The sequence below is a fragment of the Numenius arquata genome, chromosome 7 (assembly GCF_964106895.1).
Source record: "Numenius arquata chromosome 7, bNumArq3.hap1.1, whole genome shotgun sequence".
Classification (NCBI taxonomy): domain Eukaryota; kingdom Metazoa; phylum Chordata; class Aves; order Charadriiformes; family Scolopacidae; genus Numenius; species Numenius arquata.
In genome coordinates, this window is record NC_133582.1 from 42,498,755 (window position 1) to 42,520,803 (window position 22,049).

At 38.2% G+C, this 22,049-nt stretch overlaps 1 protein-coding gene across 1 annotated transcript; it reads right to left on the bottom strand.

The window, feature by feature from the left end:
- Positions 1 to 750: 750 nt before the first annotated feature.
- ACP3 (acid phosphatase 3) lies at positions 751 to 20,778 on the bottom strand. The gene is made up of 11 exons (XM_074150309.1): positions 20,665 to 20,778; positions 14,587 to 14,682; positions 13,114 to 13,200; positions 12,132 to 12,284; positions 9,390 to 9,488; positions 7,804 to 7,908; positions 6,645 to 6,777; positions 5,187 to 5,269; positions 3,273 to 3,379; positions 2,509 to 2,678; positions 751 to 1,576 (listed from the first exon to the last, which is right to left on the bottom strand). Exons 1-11 carry the CDS (start codon positions 20,776 to 20,778, stop codon positions 1,458 to 1,460), a joined length of 1,266 nt encoding a protein of 421 aa, XP_074006410.1. The 3' UTR covers positions 751 to 1,457.
- Positions 20,779 to 22,049: the final 1,271 nt, after the last annotated feature.

Below are 22,049 nucleotides of genomic sequence, written 5' to 3' on the forward strand. Positions count from 1 at the left end.
CAGTGGTAGCTGACCCAAGCTCCTGGGCACCAAGTTGCAACCCACAGATGTGAGTCAAAGTCAGTCCAGAGGCAGTGTATTCACACTGATGCTATGCTATGCCTGAGCTAAGCAGCTCCATCTCTCAGCTTTCTTGAGACTTCTGCACCTCAACAGGACTCATTAGCTTGAGCACATGATTGCTTATTATATCTGTTGGACTGGACCTGCTGTTGGCACACCTGTCTGTATAGCTGTCTTGATTTTCAAAAAGGCTTCTCCATGGTAATGCAATTCACAGTATCCTCTGCAGGACTACAGGATAAAAAAAATCTTGATTCAGCCCTGGAAACATATGATGATAAGCAGTATTTTATACAGCAGTATTAGTGCTTATGATACTAGTTTATGACACTAGAGAGCAATTGTGGAAAAAAATTCCCTGCCCTTAGGAGCTTACAATCTAAACAAAATGTATTGCACAGAAGAGATCAACATATAAAAAGCAAAATCAGTGTTTTCTTACTTTCAGTGCATGTCTTGCTAGCAGAAACGATTTTGAACAGAGCAAGGAGGTAAAGGAGTTACTGTAAATGAAAATTAAAGGTGATGAATAGAGTGATAACTTGAGGAATAATTGTAAGAGTGGCTCAAAGAAATAAGATTATAGAGGGGACCTGAAGCGGGACACAGAACATATCCGCCATAGAAAAGATGCAGGGCAAAGGATCATTCATGACAGGGAGCTCAGAAAAATAAGAAAGCAGTGTAGCAACAGAAAATAGATTTTAATGTATTTACTTATCCACATTACTGAAGTTGTGGACACTGACCAAGATGCTGTTGCGCTAAGCTTCTTGCTTATGCCTGGAGATGCAACAGATCTCCCTCCAGTTTCTACTAATTTAAATGAAAGCTATAGTAGTGTAACTCCTTTGAAAAGCAGGCTGCAGACTTTTGTTAGCTGAAGGCCAAAGTCAAAACTCATGCATAGATTTGCATTAATAAATGCAGAAACAGTATGCCCAAGTGCTGGTATGAATCTTTTTCACATAGTAATTGCAGCTTTTGCTCACTGAAAACATTTTCCTGTGTATCAACAAAATAGCCATTTATAAGAGGTAAGGAAAATATTACAGACTGTGATTTTCAAGAAAGATTCATTGAGCAGGGAAAGAGAAAAGTAGAGGGCTAAATGATAATAAGCAATATTAAAAATAGTAGTGGAAAACATAAAGATAGAAAATTAAGTAATTCCGTATCGCTACAAAAGTAAATTCTTAACAATAATGTATTTCTACAGTATTTCTCCCTGCGGATGTTTAGTCTTTTAGGAGCTAGGCCACAGATACCTCAGCTCTTCAAGTTTATGAATATGCTTTGGAGATTTATTTGGCCAGAGCAAACTGATGGATACAAGCAACTTAAAGGATTGCTTGATGTCTAACTGCTCTCTCTTTCATTTCTTTACCTCCCCTTTAAATGTCTTGGTAATTGTTTCTGCGCCTGCAGCGTCCATAATGATAAAGGAGGTAAAGCAGTACAAGGTCAAAAATGAACAACAAGCCAACAGCAATGTCAAATCCAATAAAAATATCTGTGAAAGAAAAACAATAAAGGAAAAGAGAGTTAATGAAAGACATACACATATATCATTTTGGATACAGTCTAATTACAAATATGTACAATGGAAATATAGTTAGATTTTGTTCATATTTCTAGCAAGATCACGTGGCCTGCATTTACTGATGTATGCAACATAAGTATAAAACATATACTTCAACCCTGGAAATGCAGAGATAGATTCCTGTGTGGTAGATCTTACTCCTGGGTTTTCACAGGGCAAGAAGGACCCTGTGCAATTAATGCAAACTAAAAGTTTCGTCAAGGATCAGGAAAACAGTGAATATATGCAGGAAGGGGGAAATACCAGGACTATTGGAAAATGCCATGTGTTGCCTTGCCCTTCACTTTCCTCCTGGAAATAGTATTCAGGTGGAAAGAGGTTATCAGCTGTCAGCTGTTGGTAGTTGGAGGCAAACAGCTACTCTGTCTGCATGGATCAGCTGCCTTCTCTGTGTACAGCAGAGGTTAAGGTATCCTCAATACATAGCACACATGCCGGAGATACAGATGCATCTATCTTACTGTGCATGTGCAAGCCATTTTTGCTTTGTATCTACTGAAGGACTGATGCGTCCGTCATACACAGGACTCCTTGCATAGCACCCACACCCATATTTCTGTTGGACGTTTTCAGCAAGCAAAGCTCTAGCTTTGGCCATGGCCTTCAGGTAGCTCCTTATGTGGGTACGCTAATAATAGCACTGCCTTCACACTGGTGGCCAAATCTACTTTTCATATTTTTAGAGAAATTTAATTTCCTTTGGGTTTGCCTGTTCATAGTAAAGCTGATCCACACTTGTTAAAGGGACATCTATCTATTGTATGGAAGGTGCAAAGTTTGAAGCCATTGATACAATTTCTGCCTCCGTGTCTTACGTAGAAAATACAGAGCTGTTACACTACCTTTCATTTTGTCTTTCTTCCCACATTCTTTTGACCAATTTTCTGTAATCACAGGAGAAACTAGTTCAGCAAACTTCTCAAGTGGACAAGAAGAGGTGCATCCTGGCAGAGTGAGTACATAAGGATCCTTTGAAGAATCATTCCGATAATGCATTTCAATGCTATATTGCCTGATTAACAACATTGAAAAGATTTTTAAAAAAAGATTCTTAAACACAAGGTTTCCTTTTTAGAAACAGAATGTTGGGAATAGGGTCTAACATCCTACTCTAGAACCTGTTCTTCAAGAATGGAGACTTTGTGAAAGACATCTGCAAAGCCCACTTTGCAAAAGCTGGTTACATTATTGCACAGATCACAAATCAGCTCAAAAGGTCCTTCTGAAGGCTTCTTGAATGGCAACAGCACCAGGCTCTTCTAAGCCAACTGGTTTGCCTTAGGATTTATGAGAAGTCTTGGAAATGTTGTTGCTATCTTTTGAAGAAGCAGGAAAATCTATTTTACCGTTTACTTCCAGCTGGGAAGGCCTGTTTTCCTCTTCTTCCTATCTTTCAAAGCACACAGATACGTGCATATCTAGCATATCTAGCAAACGTAATTTTTCCTAGTTTTAATATAACTTTGTGCCTGTGGACTGCTCAGTGAAGTATCGGTTTAAAATGAATTTGTATGTCCTCACAACATTTGAGGGGAAAATGATTTGGGGGAAGGGGGGACCAAATTCCAACCACTCCTTGTTCTTGCATAGATAAGAAAATACTTGCCCACTGCTTTCTTGGTAGAGTTCAAAAAACTGGCAAGCAGCGTATGGTGGCAGTTTTCCATTGAAAATATTGAGAGCAATCTGGAGGGCCCCAAGTGTGGTGTCATGCTGTTGGAAAAAAAAAAAAATCCATCCTTGAAAGTCAGTTAAGTCAACTACCATTTATCCAGAGTAATAAGGCAAGAGTAAAGAGAGAGTGGAAATCATGATAAAACAAAACCTGTGTAAAATTGACGATAAAAATATATTTGGTGTATTCACCACTGGGAAAAACATGTTAACGGTTTACTACAGACAGCAGGGGGCATTTCTAAAGACTTACTGCAGTATGTGTCTTACGCCATCTGGCAATATTTTGGAGACAGAGATACTGGGGGAAGTCAAGATGTGGTCTGAGAAATAAATCTAGGTTTTCAATGCATTTTGCTACTCCTTCCTTCAGGAGTGTTTTTGGTTCCAAAGTCAGATTAAAGCAGTATAAGGTAATATATCCTATGGCATTTCGAGTGAAAATACAAGTCCTTTTTTTTTAGATAGTGTATCAGACAAATAGCTGCATGCAAATACTTTTCTCCTCACCTCCACACACACTCCAGCACTTTTTAAATTGCTGTTCCTTCTGTTTGGACTTGGACAATAAATTCTCAGTTTGACTTCTATTTTGGTAGAATTGGTTACCCACCCAGCCGCAGTCTCTTCCTCTCCCCATTATCCCTCCTCTTGCAGGGTGTCCCAGGAGGAGGAACTGAAGGAAAGAAGTCCAAACACCTTGATGCCTAAATTTTGCAAGCATCTTTATATGCATATTTGCTAGGCTTATTTATAGTATAGTCTAACAGCTATGCTTTAATTATTATTCAGGATCTGGAACTTTTTGGACTGATCACTTTTAAAAATAAGAGTATACTTGGCCTCAAGGCATTAAAGCAGCAGTGAAAATTCTGGATGTACTTCTTCCTTTTCAAAAGGAATACAGTAGGGCTAGAAGACACATAGAAAAGGCAGCAAGAAAGATTTAAAGTATTAAGAGGTTTCTATATGAGGAAAGATTAAATAGGCTAGGACTCTGTCTCGGAAAAGGAAAGATGAAAGAGATGTGATAGACAATAGTAAATTCATGAGTGACCCACGAAAAGTGAATAAGGAATGACTATTCCCTGTTTCTCACAATAGAAATGCTAGGAGGGAGCTAAATCACTATTAAGTTTAAAAAAAATAAGGAAATACTTTTTTTCTTTTAACACACAAGTCATTGCCACAGGATGTTGCAGAGGCCAAAAGTGTAAATGCAATAAAAAAGTGATTAGATAAATTGATGGAAAAAAGACTGACAAGTGCTATTAAACACATAGACACAGACTCTGTCTCAGGAAGTCCCTAAGCCACAGGTTGCTGGAAGGTTGTGTCAGGGGAAGCATCACTCTGTGCTGGCATTATTCTCACATTCTTTCCTGCCGTTGCATTGTTAGAGACAGGATAATGAACGAGCTAAGTGGATCTTGGCCTGACTCAAATGGCCCCCTTCATCCTCTAAAATAAATAAAAAAATAGAATCCACAGCTATATCACCCCTTTCTAAGCAGAGGAAGTGTTTGGAGGTGCAGCTGAAGTTCTGCAATGTGCCAGCATCCCTGGGTTGGGAGCACTTAAGGAAAGATGCAACTTATAGAAACTGCACCATAAAGTTGCAGAAAAACTGGCTGATAAAATACATCATTTTCTTTACCAAGTACAGTTTGACTGAGGCTGAGGTGAGATCCATGCTCCTGCTGTGTTTTTGTACTGACTGGTGTTCAACTTGTTAGCTGAATTGAACTGTTTCTTTCATTTAACTTACAGGGAGATTGATTATTCTCTTTAAGGATCTTTTACTGGTAAAATCATAGCAAGATTTATGAAAGATGAAAATACTCACTGCAGAGTAGACCTCCATTTTTCTTTGTTTTGAAGAATTGGCAGCTTGTTTGATACTATTTAAAATAGCATTCACAAGAACACCTTAAGAAGATAGGAACAAGGAAGAGGAAAATGAAGATATAACATTTGCGTAGAAACCGAAAACGCAAAAGATTTTGAGTATCAAATAGAAGACATCTGCTCAGGCCTCATACTCATTTTTTTAGCTTACTGCAAGTTCATAACTAGAGAGAAGGTGTTGCAGAGGTGAAATATATTGTTCATCATCCAGATCAAGTGAAGTGGAAGGTTTTCAGAAAATCATCTAGAACTATCCTTAGAACTGGGGCTAATGACACTTCCAGTTTTGTTGTGCCGAGACCACCTCTCCATCATTTTTGTCTGTTTGCAATAGTGACAGCTGTGCTAGCCTCTTCCTCTCCAGATGCTGAAGAGACATTTTCAAATCAATTCTTCATTTTTTCAAAGCTCTTTTGTACTCCTTCTCCAGACCGGAGATATTCTAAAGCCAGTGGGATAACGGCAGCAGAAATTGCCTGCAGCACAATTTATACCATTCTAGGGAATTTGGGCATAACTGGTATGCCTGTGAACACTAGGAAAAAAGTCATGACCCTGTGATACAGCCAGCTACCAGCTAGTGGGCTTTAATGCAGGTCTAAGCCTGTAATTACTATATGGCTTGATCAAGTGATGTATATGCCTAGACAATAAGGTTGCTAATAATTCTTTACCTACGTCTAGACCGCAGGGTAGGTGCATTACAAAACCTAGCCCCAAACAGTCCAGCCTGCAGATATTCAAGCTCACTTGTTTGGGTTTCCTGCTCACGGACACCTGGGGATCACATGAAAAATGCCTGGGTTGTGTCCTGAAGTAGTGTCATTTCTGCATAGCCTGTGCACCTCGATTTTGGAGCCAAGCAGTACGCCCCGTTCTTGCAGTATAGGCATAACTTGAATCTCTCATCTTCTATTCCAATCAGATTGTTTTGGAGCAGCTTTATATCAGTCTTGCAGAGATCTACCAATATGTTGCCAAGGTTTTGGCACAATATATAAGCAGTATATCAAAGGGAAAAACAAAGATCAGGAAACAAAATAAATATTGGAGAAACAGAACTTAAAACTTAATCTAACATAATGTCATACAAGTAATGATCATGCCCATGAAGCTTGATTATTCCCTTGGATTTCTATAATCTTTTTTAAAATCCTTATCTCTTAAAAACTATGGATAACTGAAGACATTCATGTTTACACCTCGTTTCAATATCTCATCCATGCAAATGCCAGCGTTCAGCACATATTTTCATGCTTAATATGGCATCCTATGTCCACAGTTACAAATCAAGGTTCTTTATCAATATTTTTGCATGAGTACGGTGACAGGATGTTGCATGTTACCATAAGCATTGTCTCCTAGTTTCTGAGATCTGTGCATTTTTTTTATTTACCTCCTTGTAGTCGTGATTTCTCTTCAGTTTTATAAAGCCCAAATAGCGATAATAAGGACAATTCTGCCAGTTTTCCCATCTTGTTGATTACATCTTTGGTGGCCCATACAGGGAGAGTATAATTGTGAATATCCTAGTGATAAAGGAAAAGAAAATAATGTGTTTTAATTCTACTGGTTTCCATCATCCTGTTGCTCAGCCTCACACTACTACATTTGGACTCTCCGAGGCTGCCCTGCAATTCTTTGCCCAGTGTGGTTTCACTTGTCAGCATGCCCTGAAATCCCCTTTGTGGGAATGGGGATCAACCTGAAGTGGAGGAATGGGAAGAGGGGAGACACCTGTGTGAAGGGGATCCCTTGTAGGTATAATATGTTCTTGCTATAGAGATATATGGTTTTGGTTTTGCTAGTGTGAAAGATTGCAGACATATGTCTTATCCTCTTCCCTTCAGGGTCTTCAGGGTATAACCTAGCTCCAGCCTTTCCTTCCATTTCCATACAGTTGTCCAGGTACCAGTTCCATCACTGGCCTTTTACAGCCAAGTGTCACTCTCCAGTCATGTTAAGAATGACGGTGTCTGATAGTGTCTAAGTGCCAGTGTGTGGAGGATATGTTCAACAGCCTTCATGTGCTGCTGATAATGACTGGGGCCAGATGGACTCATCCCATGCTTGGGGCCAGCCTGATTTTATTCACCAGTCGCTGTCATCATCTCCGAATTTCTAACTGATAGGTCATAATCTTACCCCTCATTTTCAAGCTCTAAGTATTTTGATGTTTACCTGTTGATAGATTAAAACAAATAATTTCATTTTCCTGTTAAAAATCATATACGTGTCCTAGGCAGCATGCTTAAGTGATTCTATAGCAGCATATTTGGAAGGGAAATGAGGGAAAAAAGGGAATGGATTCTGGTACCAGCGCTTCAGAATAAGCCAGCAAATGGAAAAAACAGTTTCGAAGGGGTAAATCATGTTTTTGGGTTGTCTTTTACCAATGCACTAAATTAGAACTTAGATTCAAATTAAAAAAAAATTAAATAAAGCAAATGCAGGAGAGAAGGCAACTCTTTCCTATGAAACCACATTGCCATGATTTAATTGAAACCTGACTTAGGAGTTATATTCTTTCCCGACCCCTATTGTCTTATTATTACCTCACAGTATAGAGTATCGTACGTATTCCAGAGCTGGAAATTGTCCAGTATTTTAAGATTATTTAGTTCAAGTCCTGTGTTAACTGCCATTGTTTGTATAAAGTCCTGGGGGAAAAAAATTGAAGAGTATAACACAAATGCTTAATACATATGGAACATATATGCAGATTCATTAGCACCCAACCTGGCAACACAATAGTATTTAATTTTACACGAGTGAAGCCCTTGTAGCAGAAGATTTTGGTTGCAGGTTTCATTTTGTAACCATTTCAAGGTACTGATCTCTGTATCAGACACTGCTTTTTCTCAGCCCTACTATGGATTAGTCTGGTGCTCTCTCTGCTGCACTCTCCTCTCCCTCTTCTGACTGCTCCAGGAGGCTACCTCAGTCACCTCAAGCCTTCAGATAAAAGGAAGAGGAAGGCTCTAAGGGAAAAGGAAAAAATGAGGAAAAAATAGAAAATTAAGGAGAGCTGAGGCAAGTATTCAGGATGAGGAAAAAAGAAATTGAAAAGGAAACTAGATTTTCCTTCTGCCATTGAAGGGGAGCTAAATATCTAAGTAATAGTTCCACAACAATTCCCACAGGGATTCTTGCTACATGCTACCATGGAAGAATAAAGGGACTCCTTGATATCCCTTATTTCCACATTGCCTTTTTCATACTAGTGGCTGAGGGAGAGGATAGCTATGAAGTCATAATTCACCTCCCATTGCAGGTGAGTGAGGCTGACCAGAGTAGCTGAGCTAGCAGAAAGTTAGATATAAATCAAAAAAGGAAAATGTTTGGTTTAACCCAAGCAGTAAGCCTGAAGTGACTTTGAGAGAACGTGTACTGGTGCAGTCAGGGGACGAGGAACACGAGACCCCTGCTATTACAAACTGCATGGTAGGCAAAAAAGAGAGCAGTGGTAACCACTATCTGGAGCAATTATTATCCACAAGAACATAGTTGCTTGAGGTAGGTGTACCATCCATGGACCTACATCCCACTGCAGCACTGGAATGGGAAACTTTGAATCTATGACTGTGAAGATTTGTGTCAGGGCCAAAACAGAAGCATGTCTTGTGACAGATCCAAAATGCATCTCAGAGAAATATTTATAAGTCAGAGTGTTCGCCTGGTTGGGCTGGATTTAGTTCTCTGCTGTAATTTTAATTTCTGAAAGTCACAGCAGGAAGGCATAAACCTGCCTAAGCTTCAGATTTGTCAGATTTTTTTAGAATTGGTTTTGTGCTACCCGGTAACACTAGGAATTGCTGCATCCAGAAATTTCTTCTCCCTTCAGATCATGGAACTTTAGTTACATGCAGCTGTAAAGAGTATCAGAACATTAATGTTAAATCCACATTTTAAAAGATTAATATAGAAAAGTATGAGAAATGCATAAGGATATCAATCATAGTTTTTGATCATACTGGCCTAAATTTCTGATTTTAAGAGAGTCCTCAGGATTTGGGTTTGGGTTTTTTTGCATTTATTTATTTTTCCATTTTAGCAAAAGGAAACAATGCAATTCCATAACTTCTACATCTTAATTACTTTCCTTCTTCTTAGATTTTTTTTCCTTTTTATTTTTTCTTACCATGTATGGTTGTATTCTGCTTTGAAATTCACTAGATGTTTGTGTTTTGTTCTGAAGTTCATCAAAACGGGGACATCCAGTCAGAGGAAAATGCAGCTTCTGAAAAAAGAGAAATAAAACTTAGAAAAGTTCTAGAATTAATCAACGCACCTCTAGTTTTTCCATTGCTGAGATTGCTGATGTAATATTAGTTGGACAGATTCATGGCCATATTACAGCTACTCTGTCGTGGTTTGTTTGGGTGCCTTGCTCATGAATTCAGCTGAAATAAGGAATGGACTGTGGTAACTTGACTTTTCAGTGGCTACTTGTGGCTATGGTAGCTTAATTTCCCTCAGTTTAACTGATTTTGGGAAAAACCAATTGTGCATGTCTGTCAGGGCATTGCTTTGGAAAATGGATCAGGGTCCATGGTCAGGAATTTTTAAAAGTTACCATTTCCCTCTTAATTTCTGAATCCCCCCAGATGCAACTTGGGCTCCACCTGGTACTGGAATCTGAATTACTTTTGCATCTACACATCCTGCTTTCATCTCTTTGGAGGTAAGCAGCATATTATGGTAAGCTTTTTAAGTACCACTTAATGAACAGAACTCAAAACAAGAGTGACAATTAATTTGTGCTTCTGAAATATCAAAAATCTATGAGCCAAATGGCTCTATTCTTGTTTAGGGGTATGGTTCACTTTTAATAACTCCAAGTGAATGCATTACAAGGTCGCCTGGTAGTACGTATTTGATCTGAATCATGTGTAAATACGTACGTGTCCATCAAACTCTGTACTCTGACAAGTATGCTTTGTGCCAGTTGCAGGACAGATGATACCTGATCCAGCATAAAGCGTCAATAAAAAGTTATGATGAGCAAAATAAGCTTGTGCTGCTTTATCACTTTATGTCACATCACTAGAGCATTTTTTGACCCAGCACTAATATTATTCTATAACCATACAAATCATGTCAAGGAGAAATTAACTTCAATCTATGGCTTATGTATGTGCAAAGTGTACTCTCTGTTGGGGTGAACATTTGCAGACTGAACTTCCAGTGCTTCTATTTTCTCTTTGATTTATCAAGATGAAGTTTGCAGCAGCCACTGACACTAGCACACATTCACTTGGACAGATTTCCAAGTGTGCATTTTTTTCTGTAGCAGCAGCACACCAGAGAGTGAAGGCTCAAAGATGCAATATGAAATTGGGGAATGTTGTTTAATTACACAATAACAAATGTTTCTCTTGCTGTAGGGCTTAATTATTCCCCTCTAGGTGCTATTAGTTAAGCCACTCCCTTTGGCATCATTAAGCAGTACTCGGTACTGTTGCCTGTCAGGTCTTGATAGATCTCAGTGGCTGAAAAATAAACTGTGATTAGGTTTTTTTACAAGACTGTAACTTGGCCTCAATTTCCCACTTTGTGTTGCTTAGGGCTTGAAAATACCCTCAAACATCTGCTTGGTTTATCAAGAGAAAAATGTTTCTTCCAGGTGGTTTGCATATTTAACAGGAATTTTTAGTTGTCGCAGAGCTGTGTTTCAATGAAACATCAATACCCGTTCCTGAAGCAACTGCAGAAGTGATGAGGTACTAGATATTCCTAGAAATGAGCTTGCCTTCTCTGAACCGGTCATTGCACTGCACTGCGATTCCTGTAAGGGCTTTGAGATTTTATTTGGCCAGAGCTCTGACCGCTTTGATGCTTTTTCATGTCTTCCGGTGAAAGAACTTCCCTTAGTGTTCCACATTTAAATAACAGTGACATTCTTTTTTGTTTAGGGACAGAGTCAAGTTTCAAGCTGAATCACATTGTATGTAATCCAGTTTGTGGAAACTCTTGCTCTGTACCTGCTTTCAAGCATGGCCTCCAAGAACGGAGGAGTGCCAGTGGGAGGCAGCTGTGGCCACCCCCTAATGACAAGGTCCATCCTCTGATGTTGGTGACTGGACAGGCAGTTATTTAATAAAGTTTTTGTATACATTTCCTTAAAGTCAACTTCTGTCCTCAAAGGCAGAAGAAAATTAGCCTTTCTGTCATTACATTCTATAACTTTTTGTCCTTGTTCAACACACTGTTCCTTACACAGTCCTTGTCACAGGAGCCAGTGAAATTAAAATCTAAACCCAAGTCAGCCAGGGAGAGCTGCCTGTAGTAGAACTTCTACAAGACCTAACATTCAGGTAGGTCTGCTCTTATTACGAACCACAGGGCAAGTGCTAGGGTTTCATTAAACATTTGTATAGCACTAAGCATAAAAGGGCCCTTGTCTGTAATTAGAGTACCTAAGTGCTACCAGAATAGCAAAGTAATAATTGAGACATCATTATAGTGGCTGGTGAAAATTCCATTCCGTGAATAAACTATGGAACAAACTTGCCGAGGAGAGTCAGTCTGTTTAGCTGATTGGTGCTTAGAAAACACCTGTCCTCTCTAAAGGTTTAGGGCAACTTCCCTTCAATACTGTCCAAAAGTGCCCTCGCCAAGAGACATGTTAGAGCTGTACCTTGAAGAAAATAGTAGTGTGGACAACAATTCAGGTATTCTGCAACTATAGAAGGAGGATTTTCATGCAGCTATTTCAGTTGACCTATGGCACGCTTGTCAGGCAGTAGCTGCAGTTTATGTTTTCTATTAGATTGAACTCAAATAGAATAGAAAATATTTTTTGGCGTTTTCCCCCCTTTTTTCTCTTCTTTGCTTCTGGGAAAGTTTAAGGCATTGTAGAAACTGTCCAGTCAGTACTTACCTGGTCTGTTGATTTTTGCAAAACATGAACTGGGATGGGTTGCCAGAGAAGCTCAGGGTTCCAAATTTGGCTGCTAGTTGGTGGAAAGAGGCCAGAAAGGTATGACTGGGCACTCATAATTGTGCGATCATAATCTGTACTTTGGATATAAAACTGAAGATATAAAGGCAAAGAGTTTTAAAAAAAATGGAAACAATGAAAATAATAAGGAACTTTTACCCAACTAATCAGTCTCAGCTTCTTATTTTCAGTTTTATGTTTTTGCATAAAGTCAAAACAGTGAAACCGTAACTCAGCTTTCTAGGGCCCCACTTCATTTGCATAAATGGAATTGCCAAAGCATCTTTCAGTTTGCAATCTAACCTTCAGACTGAACTAAGAAGAATAAGAAAGCATGATTTAAAAGAAGGAAGCTCTCCATCTTCTGAGATTCAAAAGAACACTATTATGATCCATCTGCTATACCTCAGGAATGAGGGCGCTTAAAACTATAAACTCTTTTGGAACCATGGCAAAGCTGTAGTCTTTTATGCCTTCCCTGGCATATCTTCTGCATATCACTGGATCACAGATCTTCTGGATCTGTACTGTATGACAGGGACATCCAAACAACGGCTAGACTTTTCTTTTACAGGATGAAGTATGTGAGCATGGACCATCATATGCCTGGATATGCATTCACCTTTCAACAGGGTAGAACAATATTGGGTCACTATGTATAAATTCCCAATTCATTTGGTGGTGTGGAGGTGTTCAGTCCTGGAAAACTAGAGAGTGGAAGACCCAAATGGAATGTAGGACCTGAAAGCTAGACTTTAGTCTATGTTTTTACCTTGACATAAAAACCTGACTTTCAAAAATGTTCTTCTATTACCTTAATTTTTCCATTAATGAAATGAATATGATGATGTGCTTTTATCTAGCACAAATCCATAGTTCCTCTATACCAGAGAAATCTCTGCCAGACAGTGCTGTTATATACCTCTTGCCGGTTGTATGTGCTGTTCAGAAAGTTGGAATATCTTTCCCTCGTGTACTGTCCAAGTTTGAATAGCTGCTGCATTCCAGTCTGTTAGGCAAGCATACAGATGACCATTAGATTAAGGTGATTAGAGAATCTTAATGTAGAAGTTTCTTTTCTATTTTCTTTTTTGTCTTCAGCAATCAGTTTTTAAGTAATCATTAAGCATTCGTATAATGTACTGTATATCTTGTAGGTAGAATTTTTAATTCTAGAATTTTTAATAGAAGTACTCATTCATACCTATGAAAAAATGACATGTTCTGAAATGCTAAGCTCCGACATCTGCTAGAGGAAAGGCAATGCGTCTGATTCTATACAAATGCTGGAGCTCTGTAGATGCTCCTGGAGTTATTGATGATCAACACCGTAAAGAGTATGTCAGTTAGTGACAGCTGAGAAAGGATGATTGATAACCCTGTATTTATTATTGTCATTGCTCTGCTATTTGATCAACCTGATAAATTTGTAGCTTGCATTTCATGCCTCAAGTAATATTCTTCCATCTTTGCTTTGGTGCACCTGCATTTTCTTAGACGGCACACTGTCTTTTCTGTTAATCATTTCCAAACCTGTGAGATGAACTTTTTAACTTTTATCTGTCAGAGAAGTACATTCTTATTACTGTTGCTAAAAAGATAATAAAATAGCAAAAAGCTCTCAAAAAAATCTGTGCCAAAGCAGAATTTTTTTAGTTCTTACAGCTTAAGCTATATATCTGGGGATAGTAATGTGTTGTCTGCATGTCTGAATTTTACAGATCTTTCAAGCCTCGCTTCAAACACTAAATGCTGAATGGTCTCTGATTCATCCTTTGGCATCATGATGAAGTATTATTAGGAAATGCATCAGCCTCTCTTTGCTCCAGAATTTCACGTGCCAAATACAGTTAAAGAGCTAAGGCTCGATGTTGAAATGCACAAAGTAGGTTCAGCGCATCTTAGTGAAACTCTGGGCTGAAATCAGCTTTCTTTAGAAGACACGTTGTCCCCAGAGAAAGCCTCACTCTGCAAGACTTCCCTTGTTTTGTGAGTATATGGTTGCCAGTCAAATGAGTTGTGGAGTCGTCGCTTGACCTGGTGGGCAGGTGTCATTCTTTTACCCTGTCACAGGGCCCAGTGCTTAGCGGTCATTAGAACTTCATCGATGTTAAGAGTGTAGATAATGTTTAAGCTTGCCATTTACTTGAATGCAGACACATTATCAGGAAGTTGTTGCTTTCATGAGGGTGGTTATAAAACTATGATGAGCAAGATTTCAATTTAGCAGTAGTTGGATGAATAATGTTGCAAAAATGTTTATTAATTATGGGGTATTGCTAATACCAACTATCGGTACTTGGGATTTGCAAATGTTTCTGAGGCACACATAAAAAAATCTGCACGCTTCCTATTTTAATAGTATATGTAAGTGCTTCTAAGAAAGTCAACATACCTTGGTAAGTTGTCCAAATCCCTGGGGCCATTCACTTTCTTTGTGTAGGTCAGTTGGAAAGTTTACAACTGGTGTTCGGTCACCATGTCGGAAAACCTAACAATATTACCGATAAAAAAAATCAAGTTAATTACTGTTAACATTCCTTTCTTACCTAGCTAGAAGTTAAGCATACATTATACTTCCAGTGCCATTTTTCAAATGAAAATATCGGAGAGTCTGCAGAAACCTAGTCAAGTAGGATTGGAGTACATTCTTTACACACCAGAATAGGTATAATTAGATAGGAATTTAGTGGGAATGAGCTTGATGATTCTTCCTCCTAGAACATAAAATTAATCAGCCAATAAGTTAATGCTGAGATTACATCCATAGCTAGGCACCTACACAAGAAATATGACTGAATTTTGGACAGTCAGCACCTCTGAATATTAAAGCAGTTACTGATACGCTCATATGAGTATTTAATTACTTTGGCATAGACACTTGAACCTTTTGGTGACTGCTTTTTTCATAGCAGCATCTTTAAAAGTTAATTTCATGTACACATGGATCTTATGCTTGATTTCTCAATCATCCTAAAATATAAAGATGAAAGAGTATAAACATTTACCCTGTTAGCTTAATATTTATTAATACTTGTATGTACATGTATGAAAATATTTTTGAAAGCCTGTATGATTTTTTTTCTGTTAAATTCAGTGAGAGTAAAGACTTTGGTCGCTTTTCTATCCTGGACATTCCAGCATACTAGTGTGATACACTCAACCATATGACTTTTACATCAGAAACCTTAAATGAGGCTTTTTGTGTTTTTATTCCAGCATACAAAGAAAGTGCATTAAATAGATTAAAGTTCTGAAAAACTCTGAAGTCTGAAAAACTCATGACATACTTCCCTAAGTATGTCATGCGTGGTTTTAGAAAAATGAAGTCCACAAAAGTTTCACATGAAAGGAAATGCTGGAGTACAAATTCACAGGGCTCCAGACAGCCTTCCTGGATGCTGATCTAAACTGTTGCAAAAGTTATCTTTGCTTGTATCAATGTTCACATAACCACCTCATTCCTGACTTTGCAGAATAAAATGACAATGCGGATGTATGGTATATTTGTTCATAAAATGACATTTATTCCATAACACCTTCTGGTGTACAGCTTGATAATAATTAATACTCTGTATTGCCTCATTAAGCCACATCATTCTTTCCAAACATCAGAGAGGTTTGTACACGCTAATTAGTTTGCCACTCCCACTGGGAGGTGTTTTATGTTTATATTTTTCAAAGTACACACAGGCACTGTGGCTTAATGTTTTAATTACAGCACACACCCTTTTCATCAGCCTTCTGTACTAATGTGCACAAACCTGTGCTAGAGCAGATACTTCAGAGATGGAAAATACTATCCTTTAAAGGCAAATATAATTGGTTTTCTCACTCTGTTCATTTCCTACAATAAACAGCAAGGTTTGCTGGAGTAGATGTTACCATTAGAACCATGTAGAAAGCTGGTTATTATTTTTTTGCTTTGCTACTTGAATTTTGCTGAAAATGTGGCCAACCTGAAATTAATATTTTTCAGCAAATCAAGGAGGTTTTTTCACCATCATCATCAACATGTTGATCAACAAGAAATTGCACAGTTTCAGGAAAAAAACCCTTCTTTTCTGAGTTCAAGTACAACAAAATAGTCCATAAAAATCTTTCTTCAATAATTTATTTTTGTTTCTCTATGCAATTTTTAATTCTGTATATGTCTTTTTATACTAATCTGGAATCTCAGTTGGTAGTTTATAATAATTTCTCAGTGCACCTCAGGTGAACAGAATAGGTAAAGAGCTACATTGTCTGGTGATTTGATTCAGTTGTACGAGAAAAATGAGTGAGGAGGACTTCTATGTCACTGCTTATTTCCTTGGTGTTTTGGCATGCTGACATAAATAGATGTCAGGTGGGATTCATCAGCTTTTCTGGGCAAGCTGATGCCTCTGTAAAGAATGAAGGTTAAATTCCCAATTACCATGTAGCTGCATATTTTCTTGTTAAATTATCCGGCTTCACAACAATGCATTTTTATGAGTAAATGACAGTTGCTCAAACTGACCGACATGATTAAATTACTATTTTTTAGGCAATATGTAGCAATGGATCAATACTTGGCCAATAAATAATGCCCTTTTTATTAGTGAAAAATTACTGAAAATGTGTTAGATTTTAACTACTGGTTTATGATGCTTTATACTTAATGTGCAATACAACCCCCAGAGTATATTTCACTGTCACAACAGTCAACCCTTAAAATCTTTCAATGAGCCAGAACAGAGTAGCATTTTACCTGAACAGAAGTGAGAGGGCAAAGAGATAAAGATTGAAAGATATTCAAATATATGTGAGAGCAGGAGATGTAAAGAAAAATATTTTCTCACTTTGTAACCTTAAGAAATGGAAGCAGTGGAGGGTGTTCTCTTCTAAAAAGCAGCACAGCTTCTTTTAAGTCCACACAAAATAGAAAAAAGTTCCGTTCCTTGTTTGTATTTCTGCGTCTTTATTGCACAGTGACAATATGATATTAGCACTAAGTTGGAAGTAGCAAGGAAGCAACAAATACTTCTAAGAGCAGAACCCTGCTTTTAGGAACTGAAGACTAAGCTTCTCAGCCAACTGATTTTTGTTTGTGCTCCTGTCCTTCTTGCTTGCTACTTCTGAAAATGACCTTGCTTCAGTTACAGTTGGAAATGAAACCATGACCTTATGAACAACCACTTAATGTAAAAGGCTAACTCAGTCAGTCAGTCAGCTACATTTTAGGAGACTTTTTTTTTTTTTTTTTTGAAACGTAAAACTTTAAGAAGAGCTTGTGCATTTACAAGTTTGTCTTTTCCATTAGAACACCTGATACTGTTAGGGAAAGAAAATGTATCCCTACAAAGCTTACCTTGTTCATCACTATGTATTTCTCAACGCTCATCATTTCAATTTTGTTAAAAAGGAGTTGATCCTTCAAATTCATTTAAAAATGTGTGTGATGCAGCTTTTATTATTCCTGGCCTACAGATTACCTTCCTGACCTTTTAGAAGGCATAGAATATGGTAGTATGAGAGAAGAGGAACAAGGAAGCATCATAAATGGTGAAAAGACACTAGAAATCAAAAAGGAAGGGAGGGCAAGGAGGATGTACACCAAAAAGAGCAAAGCATACCCATTTGGTGTATTTATTTCAGCCCTTCTGCCTGAAGTGCTTCACCTCAGTCAGTTCTCAAAAGCAGTAGATGTATAGTTACCAAATATCCTCTCCTTCAATTCTAATACAGCTTGAATCTCATTTGGTGTCTGGGTTCTCCCATTTACTCTTTGACACTTTGTGAGGGTGGTCACTCCGGATCAAAACAGCCACACTACTCAGACTTTGGCCAACATTTGCTTACATTGTTGTCAGGTGAAAAAGCATCCTGGAGAAAAGCTGGTGTGGAGGAGAGGGTGAACTGAGAATATGGCACGTGTAGTATATAGAACATCTTCCTTCAGAAATGCCATGAATTACAGTGAATTATCTGTCTCTGAGTAACAGTGAGCCTTTTACAGACATTTTTATTGACAGACTCAACTTCAAACAAAAAGATTTCTTATTTTGAAGCCAGCAATAGGAATGAAGAAACAAGAGAGAAATGGAACCAGTCCTGCTGCTAGTTCAGGGAAACCATAGGTGCAGAAATACTGAGCATGTTTAGTCAAGCTTTCAAATGGCTTGGCTTGATTAGACACATAGATAACATGCTCAGACACTTCCTATCCTGAGTTATAAGAAGAAAGACATGATGAAATCGCAGTACCTCAAAAACCGCACCTCTTTGTATATATGACAGGTAAAATGAGTGCCTGTGTGGAGGCAGAAGCTACAGGTCAGAACTTTATACAGAGGCAATAAATCAGTATCTCATTTCTAGTTAGTACCTATGGTCCTACGTATTTCCTATTTTCTTCTCTTATGTCTACTTTAAATCCAGTGCACAAGAATCATGGTGAAGGCTAATGTTTACATGTGAGAAAGAAAACTAAAATAGCATTTTGACAAATTGGCTTGAACTAGAGCTTTTCAACCAAAAGGACTTGTGGCCAACTATCAAAACGCACAGAATCAGCACAAAGATGGAAACCGTGTGGAGAGAGCAAGGTACCTTCCCAGAGCATAGCACAATTCTGGAATTGAGCAAAAGGGAACATTTGTCTGTTTTTTCTCCCCTGCAGATGTATTTTATATTGTGCAATTCTGGTAATAAAGTTTTAAAAAGTCATTATGACACATTTTCACAATGCAGTAATACTCTCAGGTGAAAACAGCAACTTACAGAGGACAGCTGGAAAATGCCTATTGAATTATCTCAGAAAGATCCCTTTTAGACTTACCTTGACTCTAACCATGCCCTTGTTATATCCCATTATATCAGTGAAACGTTCTGTGGCCAATTCCTACCCTATTTATGCTAGCAATTCCGTTCCCATAAGAATTCAATTAGTGAGTTCAGAAGGCAAAATTAAATCAAACACACAAAAACTGTACCTTAAGAAAAGAGTCGTATGCTTATAATGAGATGAAACTTTTTGTAACTTTTTAGGCAGATTGTTCAGTCCGAGGAAAAGTATCAAGGATAAAGGGAAGACAGTCCAAATTAGCTATTATTTTAATATTAGTTGTGATAAGTTACCCTATAAATAAAGTGCTATTTTTTAAAATTTTTTTTTGGTAGGTGGGGAAGGTGGCTGCATAGCTGTGGTAAGCAAGCTGATTTTGGATAGGAAGCCTCTATCTTCATAATGGTGAGCATTTCCTGTAATTCTTTCTGCAAAACCATTGCTTGTTAGAACATAATAGCAGCTACAATTCAATAAAAGTCTCCTTCCCTTCAAAGAGTTAATTCTCCACGGCTTGCTGACTGCCTGATTTCATCTGTGTGTCCAGTTCTTCTTATCATTGAAACAACATTTCAGTGCATTGCTATATGCAGAACATTACTGGAATTAGCACCGAGTCCCTGCTATGTGTAGTGTCTGATAGAGCAATAAGCCTCAGCAGGAGCAGGAACTGGTTTTTCCCGTGCACTCTGGCCTCTCTCCAAGTGGCACATCTAGAGTGCAGCCAATGGACAACTAGATATGAAATAATTTACCGAGAGCTAGAAGATGTGTTTTGGACACAGTACTTGTGTTTGTTATCTGTGTGTGCACGTGTTTCAGATAGAGAAAGGTGGAAGAAGAAGATCTTAAAATTCCTATTTCTAAATGTGAATTCCAACCCCCACAACTTTGTATTAACTAATATAGACTTTAGACCTTTAGACCTTTAGACTAACTATTCTTTATCAGTATACCTCCTATTAAAAAAAGAAATTAGAATGAAAAGGGCTATGATGCAACCTTCACAATCTATACTATTTCATTGAATTAATCTCTCTTTTACCTGAGCTCTTAGGGAAAGTGTCATTGAAGTAGTGTCTAGTTACTTTAAAATAAGAAATGTCCCAGCAAAAAAACGTTTACAGTCCACTTTCAACCTAACTGCAGTTAATGCAACATGTATCTCAAATCTCTACATAAAAATGCCCTTTTCTATTTCTCAGTATACTGCTGTGCCCATTCAGTTATTATTCAGTTATGAAATTGAAAATACTTTTTTTTTTTGTGTGTGTGTGTGGTAACTTCTGTAACACCTTCAGCTTCCAAGCACAGAGAAGGGAGGCCATAATTGCCAGCTCAGGCAAGGCATTAGAGTGTCAGCTAAATTAAGCAAGAACAGGTAAACTGGACCCCAGATCTCTTAACTCCTGTGCACTATGCATCTACCACAAAGTGAAGTTGTTCAGTTATCTTGAAATAATAACTAGGGGTTAGGAAATGAAAATTCTTATAACTAGAGGCATTTTCATCTAAGTAAAGTCTTTAAACTCAGTAAGCAAAAGGGCAGCAGTAGTTATTTCTACGTCTAAAAAGCGGCAAAGTAACTGCACAGCTTCTTTGAGTCGACAGCCGTATCAAATTCCCTGTATTCCCCACAACAAAACAGAAAACAAATCTACTTACTACAACCACAAACTTCAGCTCTCTTTCTGCAGTAGTCTGTTGAAGTAGAATGAGAATAATATGAAAAGAAAAACACAGGATCCTAGAGGGGTTGGGAAGTCGTATCACTCCCATCCTGGCAGAGGATGAAAAAAGGCTTTGTAGCTCCAGCAGCTGCTCGGGCTGAACAGCCCAGACGCCAGGATGTACTTTCAAAAGGGGTGGGACTGCTGCCGGTGAATTTAAAATCCAAGAGGAATGTTGTGTGACTACGCAACAAATTGCATCGCCCTTTGTTTTCAAATTACTGTTTACATTATATTTAATCAAATCATAATTCAGTTCCTTTTCCTCTGTGATATTTTTCTCTTTTGGAGTGTAAGGATGAGGTTAAAATATGAAGCAGTTGCTAAGCATTCCTAATGTTTCAACCTACCTGTTCTGTTTCCACGTCTCAGGGCCTGGAATTTTTCCAGAGTATAGCATGGCCACGAGGATGATCTCGGAACCAAGAGCCAGGCAATATTGTTTCTCTTTTCTCTTTGCTACTCAGTTAGTCCTCTTTTCAGCTTCCCTTCCCTCCTTTCTTCTTTCCTCCTCTACATTGTCACCGTGAAATCAGAGCAATTATTTCAAACAGCACTTCATGTAGGTTAAAATTACCAGTCCCTCAGATAAAATAGCTGAATAAACCTTGCAACAAGAATGTTCTTTAAGCTCCTTGCCGACAGTTGTTTGCTCTACAATTTTTGAGTGTTGCTTTTCTTTTCCCTTGGAGTATACCTGTACTTCCCCTTTTATAACTGCTTATGTCAAGTTCTGTTTTGGCCTCAATTCTCTAAGAAATTTCTTGTGAGCGAACCCTAAAACAACATTTTTATTGTTACTGATTGAGAGCAATGTTCCGGACAGTAGCTCACTGGCTTTGAGAAGATTGCTCAGCTTGCCTTGGATGAATTCCTCTCTATAAAATAAGAATAACAAAACTTCTAGACTTGATTTTCTGAGTAAATGAATTACAGTTTGCAGAGACCTATAAATAGAGTTCTCTAAATGTTAAAACTTAAGATCCTCTGTGTATTGTCTGAGTCATCCCATTCCTGTCATACCCAAACCTGTCTCAGGGTCTTCTGTTGAGCTCTCTGCAACAGTATTCAACAACGGTATGCAACAACTATTTTAGCATTTTCCAGAAATTCTGTCTCTAGGGCCCTAAACCCCGCTAAGCCTCAAGTGTTCTCTTCTCTGAATTGTGTGAATGACCATTGTGTACCCATTTTCTCTGATGGATGGGAGTGGAAGGGAGAAGGACCACAGCTCCCAGACTTCCCTATGTCTCTTGTCAATCCATGCCCAGTTTTCAGCACTTACTTGAACTTCTTTCTTCCTCCACTGTTATGTCCCCA